We start from the raw sequence: 10,833 nt of genomic DNA on the forward strand, positions 1-10,833 counted from the left end.
GCACTAATTCAACTGATAATTGCGCGGTCATGCAATGCTGCACCCAAACAAAATTTACGTCCTTTTTTTCACACAAATAGAGATTTATTTTGGTGTAATTTGATCACCTGTGCGCTTTTTATTTTTCACGCTATAAACAAAAAAAAGCCAAAAATTTTGAAGAAAAACAATATTTTTTACTTTCAGCTATAAAAAATATATAGTAAACTCAAAGTTGGTTATAAATTTAGGCCAAAATGTATTCTGCTCCATGTTTTTGGTAAAAAAAATCCCAATAAGTGTATATTGATTGCTTTGTGTGGAAGTTATAGCGTCTACAAACTATGGTATAAATACTGCAATTTACGCCATTTTTCTGCTATACAGCGATGCGCTAGTTTAACGGACAATTGCGCGGTCATGCAATACGGTACATAAATGAAATTTACATCCTTTTTTCCCCCACAAATTGAGCTTTCTTTTGGTGGTATTTGATTGCCTGTGCGGTTTTTATTTTTTGCGCTATAAAAAAAAAAGGCTGACAATTTTGAGGGAAAAAAAACAATATTTTGGACTTTTTGCTATAAAACATGTCCAGTAAAAAAAAAATGCAAAAATCAAATTTAGTCATAAATTTCTGCCAAAATGCATTCTGCGACATGTCTTTGCTAAAAAAAAAAAACAATACGTGTAAATTAATTGGTTTACGTGAAAGTTATAGCGTTTACAAATGGCGGGAAAGATACTGGGATTTTTAGGGGTTTTTTTATACTAATAATGGCGGCGATCAGTGACTTATGGCAACGACCAGCGACTTATGGCGGGACTGCGGCGGACATTCTGACATTGGGGGGGTACTGACATCCCCAAAAACACTAATACAGTGATAAGGGCAAAAAAAAAAAACACTGACACTGTACTAATGGCACTGGGGAGGAAGGGGTTAACTTTATTTTGCAGGGAAGGGTTATCTGAGTGAGGGGAGTGTTTTAATAGGGGGCGGGGGTGTGTGCTGGACGGGACAAGGCTGATCGAGAGAGAGAAACTCTTCTTTCTCGATCAGCTCGTCCTCAAGCTGTCAGGGAAGTGACAGACAGCACAGCTACTGCAGCTGTGCTGTCTGTCACTGTTTGCTGCCGATCGCCGGGAAACAGCCGGTAAAGACCGGCTGTGACCCGGCGACTGACATCCGCGGCGGTGATCGGCAGGACGAGCCTCGCGCGCGCCCCCTATCTGTTTACAAAACACGTGTTTTAAAACGTGGTTTTGCCTGCCAGTGCCGCCGTATTTCTACAGTGGCAGGGCGGCAAGTGGTTAAACATGCTTACAGGTGCTTAAGCCTGTCAAGCGGTTTTTCTGCTAAAATGCTCCTCTCTTGAATGCACAAGATGTTTTCTAAACGCTCCTCTTCTAATAATTGTGAATGCCTTTGTATGCATGGCCACATGGGCTAATGAACAGGGCGTTAAGAAACTGAAATAAAATGGCAAACACCCTTCAAAGTAGCGTCTTTTACACCCAGGGTCCATGAGGCCTAAAACTACCCTGTCCATTGGATGACAATGCTACTGTGTGATTTCACCGTAGGATAAACAGTATTGTCAGCCTGTTACAAGAAGTGGAGAATCCACAGATCTATAGGATGTAATAAATCTGTTATAGTTTTCCCAGTTAATGCTAGTGATAGACTGCAGCATATATTGTTTTTATTTTGCCCGTAGTCCCGCTTTAGAGGAAATCTGTAATGAAACACAGAGGCCTTCATTGCCTCCTGAAAATGCCGGTTGTGTAGCTGGGTGAAATGTATATGATATTTATATTGGACCATCTTCTGAATGTTTCCTGCCTCAGGATACAGTGTTATAAAGGTCTGTAAGTACCCAGTGCATTGGGCAGACAGTAGAAGAACATTCAGGACAGCAGGATGTAAACAGTGTAGGGGCCAAGGCTGCAAAATTCAGGTAAGTTTGCAGTTGTGGTGGGAAGGGTAAGTTGAAGCAGTTCTAAAGGCTCAAGGTTTTTACCTTCATGTATTCTGTACATGAAGACAAAAATCCTTCTGTGTGCAGTGGACCATCCATCCTGCGGGGATCGTCGGCTTGCTTTACAACTTACCTTTTTGTGGAGCGGTTCCGGTGTCACCCGGTGCGGACCGCACCCCCCTCACCTGCCTCGGGACGACACTGGCCTGTCCCCAATCCTGGCTCAGCTCAGAGCAAGAGGGAGCAGTAGGGCTGTTTACACTGTGCAATCAGAGCCTGCAAGATAATCACTGCACAAGCAGAGAGAGGGATGCAAGATGTCTGCTGTCCATATGTAAGTCCTTTGCAAATGTTTTAGGGCCAGTTCATACTACATACATTTCAGTTGCTTTTTTTTCTGCATCCAAAACACACAGAAAGTAGGTTATATGGTTGTCAATGTCATAGTTCACATTAGTCCTTGCAGTTCCAGTGCGATCCAGATGCAGAAAAAAAAAAAGTAGAACATGCTGCATTTTTTCTGCACAGAACTGTACTGGAACACGGGAAAAAAAAACACTGGAACGCACATGTCCCTATTAAAATTGAAGAAAAAGAGGGGGGGGGGGAAATGCACTGGAACGCATCAAAAATCTGCATGCAAAAACGCATCCAGAACGGAATGCATTTCTATAGTGTGCAGAAGTGAAAAAATGCTGTAAATTAAAAATGCTTACAGAAATAGAAGTGTTAATAGTTTATTTTTTATCAATTAACAAAATGGAAAGTAATTGAACAGAAGAGAAATTCATATCAAATCAATATTTGGCTTCAAAACATTATCAATTCTTCAAGGCACACTTGCACACAGTTTTTGAAGAACTCAGCAGGTAGATTATTCCAAACATTTTGGAGAACTCACAGATCTTCTGTGGATGTAGGCTGCCTCAAATCCTTCTGTCACTTCATGTAATCCCAGACATTGTGGATAAAACCCTTGCATGCAGAGAGTATAGTATATGAATACAAAGGGGTAGATTTACTAAACCTGGTGCAGCTGTGCATGGTGCCAATCAGCTTTTAACTGAGACTACGTTCACACTAGCCTTGTTTGCAAGCGGCAGACAGGCGTTTGGGAAGCGTTTTTACTGCTTCCCAAATGCCTGGGAAAATTCTACACATTGCAGCACATGGTGCTGTTCACACAGGAACGTTAGCGTCGCAGCAAAACGGATGCCTCTGGTCGAGTCAGGAGGAGTTGAAGCCTCCTATTCAAGTCTATGGTGCCACTCTGCAAACGTCTGGCTGGCATGTGCGGTTGCGGGGCATTTGCGGCACGGTAACGCCATTCAAACTTCATTATAAGCGTTTGTGGGGCGTTTTTAAACACTTTGCAACCTCCGCTAAACCACGCATGCGGCGTTTGCGGAGCGTTAAGAAACGCTTCGAAAATGCCGGACCAACGCTTGTCAAACGCTATAGGGGCGTTTGACAAGAGTTGGAAAAACAGTCAAGTGTGAACGAGCCCTTAAGCTTGTTCAATTCATCTTTGGCAATAAAGCCTGGAAGCTGATTGGTTTCTATGCAGATTTGCACTCTCCAATTTTAGTAAATGACCCCCAAAGTATAGTATATACAGGTACGCTATAGTGCGTGTCCAAATTTTTGCCATACTTTAACTATCATGTATACCAGCACAGTATTTGGAGGAAAAAAAATCATGTTTATAGAGTTATGTTTATGCCTGTCATTTAGGCTCTATGCACACTATTATTTTTTTTTTTCTTATAACCGTGAAAAAAAAGCTGGATGAAAAACACTGATAATAGTGTATTTGTGCCAGCTTGTAGTAGTGTTTTGGGGTGTTAGCGTTTTTACAGTACATGTAGAAAAAAAAAAAAGCTGTTATGAGTATGTTAGTAGCGGTCAGCTTTTTTACTGCCAGAAAAAATGCTTTCAAAAACTCTACAAAAACTTTTTTTTTTTTTTTTGCTGCTCCTAAATGCTGAAGCTTGAAAAATGCTATTAGCTATTAGCTTGGACACATAGAATAACACTCTAAAAGGATAGAGGTGGGTATACGAGCGCTAGTAAAGACAATAATACAAGCAGCTGGCATAAAAGGTCAACCTCCAACCTTCATAAAACATGTATATAAAAGAATGCAGCGCTCTACAATGACATAAGACTGATAAAGCAATAGATAACCACTAAAAAGTTAGTTACCAAAGAAATGTTCCAATAAATACAACACTTCTATTATACCAACATCGTTGCACCAATGTAATAAAGAGAGGAAATACACTCACTGGATGTTGCTATTATTAAAAAAACTCAAAATAATAATAAAAATGTGAAAAATATACAAATCACAAATAATAGCGCAAACCAAATCACACAACTAAATATAACCACCACCAAATAAGTGCATAATAATAGTGCAAACAAAAAAATCAATAAATAGGGAATCTCAATATAGTCCATTCAGAAAAGTCCATATAAACATGATCCTCAGTAAATGAAGTAATGAGATCCTCCTTCATAAGCAATGTGGTATTCAGTGCTCAAAAACACCCCATCAAAATGCACACTCACCATGTGCTAGTAATTAACCAGCATGTCAGTATATATCCAGCATTCACCCAACAGACTTCAAAGGACGATCCTCATGTGTTGGTAATTACTCAGCATACTACTATGTATCCAGCATATCACCAAACAAACTTCAGAGAAGATCCTCTCATATCCAGATTAGCACATGTGGGTAAAGAAAATACTCGCCATAGTGCAGTATCATCCAACAAATTTATTGCCAAACAAACCCCCTTAAAATCACACTCACAATGAGCAAAGAAAAACAAGGCGTTTTGTTATATCAGAGCTCCAGTAGCGAGCTCCATAGCGCGATCACGTGATCCGGACACGTGCATCAGCATGAGTAGTGACGTCACAGGGAGGCCACACTCTGCCGCATTTCGTCCAATGACTTCTTCCGAGGGAAAAGCAATAGATAACATACAACGGGCACTAAGATGGAAATATAAATAGTGTCTAGGTATGACGTATAAGGTGCAGTAGTGGCAACCTGCGTAAAAACGTGGATAAATCCAAAAAGTGCACAGTCATATAAAATGATGGTGATAATAAGTGCGCTGTGGAGCGCATCAGTATTCGTGCTAGTCGCGTGACGCATATGGTGCGTGAGCGACAACCAATGTCCAATATATCAAGTAGGTGAAACTCTTTGCTTCAAATGGGTGTAGAAATGAGACTATATTGCACTAGGGAGGAGCTAAGCCAGTGATGTCACGCCGCACGAGGGAGGCCGGCGGCCATCTTTGATACTGATCTGCATTCTTTTTTACCAGATGTGAGTGCTTTCTGTGAATATTGTTTTGCCACTTAAATAAACATACTGAACTATCTAGCACTTCTCTTTCTGGCTCATTTGTTCATGAGCTATTAAGGTGGATTCCTGTAGTGGACACTTTGGGTACATACACCTGGAGTGGAGTTATCCTGGAAATCCGGAGAGTAGCAGTGGATGATCAGCTGATGTGCAGACGTACGCCAGGTGATCCCCGAGGTTACCCCTAGGATGATGATGACCAGGAATGGTCTATGTTACTCAAATGCGCTGTAAATTGCGATATCTGGTTAGTGCAATATATTCTCATTTCTACACCCATTTGAAGCACGGAGTTTCACCTACTTGATATATTGGACATTGGTTGTCACTCACGCACCATATGCGTCATACTTAGACGTGACTAGCACTAATACTGCTGCGTTTATTATCACCATCATTTTATATGACTGTGCACTTTTTGGATTTATCCACATTTTTACGCAGGTTGCTACTGTACCTTATGCATCATACCTAGACGCGATTTATATTTCCATCTTAGCGCGCATTTTATCGCTTTATGTTCTTATTGCTTTATCAGTTATGTCATTGTAGAGCGCTGCATTCTTTTATATACATAGGATAACATTATTTAGCTTCTAGGAGCAGAAAAAAAAATGCTAGCTAACTACTTCAAGGAGCGTAAAAAAAAAAAAGCTAGTGTGCATGGAGCCTAAATCTTTTGTTTACATAATTGTCAACAAACTTATATGCTTTTTTCTGTATAATTGCAGGTTTCAATTGGACAGCTCTATGCCACTCAGAAGTTAGTGATTGAGTCATCGGAAAACCTGTGATGCCAGAAAATGATCATCGTTCTGTGAACTTGTGTGTTAAATAACTGTTGTGTCTGCCCATGCCTTCTCAAATCTTCACATTGCATAATGAGACTCTTGTTTTCCTAGCTGCTATCTTTTAACTAATCTACTTCTGGTGGGGAAATGCTAGTTTGTATTCATGTTCAACGATTTAAAAAAAGCAAGAGCCCATCTTTACTGTCTTATGCAGATGGCAACTCTGGCATCCAAAGAACATCACATGCAGCCCTACATGTGCTCTCTGGCGTAAAATAATATTAGGACCATATAAGTTCTAGGCAAAGCTTACTTCCTATAAAAATGAAAGCTGACAATAGATATTAAAGTAAACTTTGCTACATTTGTAAAAGAAGTGTGTACTTGTGCCTTTACCAGTGGCCTGTGTCTTTCAATCTCACTTTTGACTGTTTCTTGACTGCTGCAGATATTCTACACTTCCAGTGTGCAATACCTGCAGCTGCTGGGAAGTAGCAAAGTGGTGGAGTCTTAAAGTGTTACTAAACCCACAACAGTAAAATCAGTCTGTATCAGTCAAGCATGCTTGTTATACACACTATGGAACCTAAGGGGTTAAACCTCAGCATTGTGTAAAAGGGCTGTTTGATCCTGTCTTCTCTGATCCTCCCCTTCTCCCACAGTCTCCAATCCATCTGCTGCTTGTACAGAGCTCTTGGAGGCACTCTGCACATTCTTAGTTTGGTGTGTGTTGCTAGAGAGTCTTCTTTTTTGTTTTTGTGGTTTTTTTTTTTTTTTTTTTTTGGGGGGGGGGTTTACATGTGATCAGCACAGGGCCAATCAGCACTGTGAAGACAGGGGGTCAGGGGTCATGCAGCCTCATAGGACAGTTGGAGAATGAAAACTCCTCCTACAAGCTTTAACCAGTGCGCAGCCGGACATTGATAGCAGTCACTAGACTGCTAAATACTTCTGATGAGAAAGGGTATTTAGCAGTTTATATTTATTAAAATAATTGCCTTTCCATGTACTGTGGGAGACCAGATATAGTGAATGCAGGGTCCTGGGTTTAGTAACACTTTAATGTAATTTGCAGTTTAAAGGTGATCCTTCATCTGATTCCTGCTAACCTCTGTAACAATTTGGAGGACTTATTCATTTTTTATCAGATGTTTGCCTTGCATCTGTACAGGCGCAATAGTAGTTTAGCATAGAGAACGAAATAGGTAAAAACATAGCTATATGTATCATTTTTTTTTTCAGATATCACCACAACAAGATTATAGAATATTATGGTGATGTGCTGTCAAATAAACCTACCAGCTACCCTAGGTGTATATTACTATTAAAAAAACAAAACAAACATAGAATATACATACAATGATACAAATAAATACAAGTTAAACTGTGATGCCACAATTCCAGTGCCGCAAAACATTAAGCACTCAGTGATAGCAAGCAATGTCCAAAGAAAAGTGAAAATGTGTTTAAACCATATTCGTTTTCTCAAAAATGTGATACCACAAACTCCAGTGCTTCACATCAACCTCCAGATCACACATGTTCCCATCTGTGTGAATTCTGCCCTCACCATCAGCATATGACCCACATAACATAGGTCACAAAGTGCTTAGAAGTCTCCTCTCCAGATGTACCCAACAGGTGAAGGTCACTCTCCTATCCCAATGGCTCAACATGATAGTCATTGCTTGATGTTCTAATATTGCAGCACTGGAATTGTGGTATCACCATTTAATAGTATATGTGTCACCTTTTTGATCATTGTATGTATATTCCCCTAGGGCAGTTGGTAGATTTATTTGGCAGTGTTCTATCATCTGGAGTGATGTGGGAACACATACAAGGTGTCAGAGGCAGCTAAAATACTTTGGGTGATAGATACTGGTGTGTGGGAGTAGCTGGAATTGGCAACGCAGTAATATTCTTACACCCAGGGGCGGACTGACCATTGGGGGCCCCATGAGCTGCCCCTGGTACCTTTTTCATAGGCTTTTTTGAGTTTGGGCAAGGACACAGGGGCCCCATGATCCCCTATTGCCCGGGGGCCACATGAGTTGTCAGTCCGCCCCTGCTTACACCTCAACAAGATTACCCCTCTATTTCTGTTCAAGTAATAACTCGAAATTTAAAATTTTCCCGGAATTTTAGTTTTGGAGACCATTAAAAGGGTGAATCTCTCCAGCAGGCACACAGACAGCAGTGACATGAGAGATCCAAATCCTTCAAAAACATAGGAAAAACGTTTTCAAATTGATGCTATTTAACAGGGCAGGAACAGGAATCATTCAAATCGGCACTCAGCCCCATGTAGCCTGCAGAGCTATTTGTATGTTATTACTACTGACCTGCAGGCAGACAACACAGAGAAAGTAAATGGGTACACACTGACTGTATGGACTTATCCACATAGTGTACAGGGGCAGGTGCATGGACGCGGATGCACAGGCTCTACATTCAGGTCCACACACCCATCCCTGTGTTTCTGTGTGGGTGAAGCTGGGTATACATGGGTCAGTTGGCTGACCAAAAAAAAAAAAACTGAACAGATTCCCCCTTCCACAGAGGCAAGCTGGACAGAGATATCGTTCCTGTTCTGTTATTGTATTCTGACATCAGGAACTTCTCCACTGTTAGAATACACCGATCAGCGCTGCAGCCTATTGCCTTCAGTATGGATCGAACCAAGATGGAAACTGACTGCTGGAAAACGTAGGTTAAAAAACTTATGTTAAGCCGAGTTAGAAACTTTTTTAAAGATAACCTCAGGAGACCTTCCAAAATTCCAAGAATGTACTGAAAAACAGTAAAACATGAACTATTTCAGACATTTTAAAAGAAATAGAGAGAGCAGAAGCAGAGAGTGCAGTATTTGTTGAGATTAGCTGTCTTTTTTTTTTTGTGGTGTTTGGATGTGTTCCAGCTCATTTCTGTGCAGAAATTATTGCAGCAGTGTCTAACATTTTTTTTTTCATGCAAAACCTCAAAGTATGGTGCACCAGGTCCATTTGAGTACCGGGAAAACGCTTTGCATGCATTGTTCATGATGAAAAAAGGCTCTGGACAGCATCTGGAAATGGAAGAGTTAAAAAAAATTTCCAAACGCTTATAAACGCGGTTAGAAGCGTTTGGCACGCTGATAAAATCTACTCCTGAACGCAAGTTTGGTGTGTTCAAAAAAAAAAAAAACGACTGTAAACTCAACTGCCTGTAAACGACATGGACACATAGCAACATTAGGGAGAGTTCAGGGGCTGCTGAAAAAAAATGCAGAAAAGCTCCTAAACGTCAGTTTCTCAGCTGCAGTGTACATGGAGCCTTAAACTCAAAAGCAACAAAAATTATATTGCAGCTTACCAATTCCTAGATCTGATTGCTGCATTTTCTTTTTTTCAGGCTTTCTTTAATTGCATTTGGCGATCCAGCCAGTAAGTCTGTTGTTTTTCAAAAGAACAAGCACTCCACCAGAATGAATCGGTTTACAGGGATGAGACAAACCAGCAACATAACACTAGCAGGGATGCTTACAATGATCCATAAAGGGAAAAAATGGTTTGCTGTAACTACTTATACAGTATTAGCTGGAGTCTGGCTTCATTTTGTTGGTGTATCTAAACCTACTAGTACATTTAACACCCCCCTTCCCCTAGACTGACAATGCTGCTGTCCAAATGTGTCTGTGTGTTCCTTCATCCAGAGTGGTGTTAGTATAATACTGGAGGTATGTTACTGGCCAGATCAGCAGGTGAAAAAAGACTAATAAAAGAAAACGAATGCAGCCACCACATCAAATGATTGGAAAATTGCAATATATTATGTTTTGTGTTTAATACCGCTTTAAGCCTGTACAGCCAGTGTGTACCTATTCACTTTCTGTGGGTTGTTAAGTGGTAGTAGAAAAAGAAAAAAAAGTAAATAAAACAGTGTTGCAGAGGGCTGAGCACCTATGTGAATGAGCTCTTATGTGTCAGTTCAGAAACAGTGTATCAAATCATCAACCACTGATGGCCTTAAACCACATGTTCTTGAATTAGCTGAACAGTTTAGATCATCATATATCATATGGAGAGTGTTACTTTTATTTTCCTTTATCTCTGTTTCATAATACGCTTTGATCACATTTATATCGTTTTTGTTATAATAATAAATGAAGATGAATTAAACATTATCAACTATATGTTGTTTAAGTACTTTTGTTCGGTTGCATCATTTTATGTATACAGTGCACAATGGAATTTGCAGGTGATTAACAACTATTTCTGCATCCTCAGGCTCATGACCTCAGACAGGGAACCACATTCATTTTTGTGAAGACCTCAGATTATTAGCTATTAGAGTAAGGCTGGCCATACATTATAAAATTTTCTTGAGATTTTTGGTTTAGATTTACCAAAAACCATATAATACAAGGTCAAACCAAACAACACTTTCAATTATATCCAATTAGGCAGGCTCTTGTACTACATACAGTTGCAAGAAAAAGTATGTGAACCCCTTGGGATTACGTGGAGTTTTGCATGAATTGGGCATAAAATGTGCTCTGAACGTCATCTAAGTCACAACAATAGAAGAACACAGTCTGCTGAACATAATACTACACAAACATTAGATGTTGCCATGGTTTAATTGCACATAACATGTAAACATTCACAGTGCAGGGAGGAAAAAGTATGTGAACCTTTGGACTTAATAACTG

General features: G+C 40.1%; 1 protein-coding gene across 2 annotated transcripts in view; it reads left to right on the plus strand.

The window, feature by feature from the left end:
• Window positions 1-10,314, plus strand: part of LYRM4 (LYR motif containing 4) — a 193,477-nt gene extending 183,163 nt beyond the window's left edge. For both annotated transcript variants that reach the window (XM_089682203.1, XM_089682202.1), the window contains exon 4: window positions 6,081-10,314. In XM_089682203.1, coding sequence (XP_089538329.1) covers window positions 6,081-6,143 — 63 coding nt within the window. In that variant the 3' untranslated portion in view covers window positions 6,144-10,314. The remainder of the gene's footprint in view (window positions 1-6,080) is intronic.
• The last annotated feature ends 519 nt before the right edge of the window (window positions 10,315-10,833 follow it).

Source organism: Staurois parvus, unplaced genomic scaffold (genome assembly GCF_062004578.1).
Source record: "Staurois parvus isolate SC_StPar_1 unplaced genomic scaffold, SC_StPar_1.0 ptg000287l, whole genome shotgun sequence".
Taxonomy (NCBI): Eukaryota; Metazoa; Chordata; class Amphibia; order Anura; family Ranidae; genus Staurois; species Staurois parvus.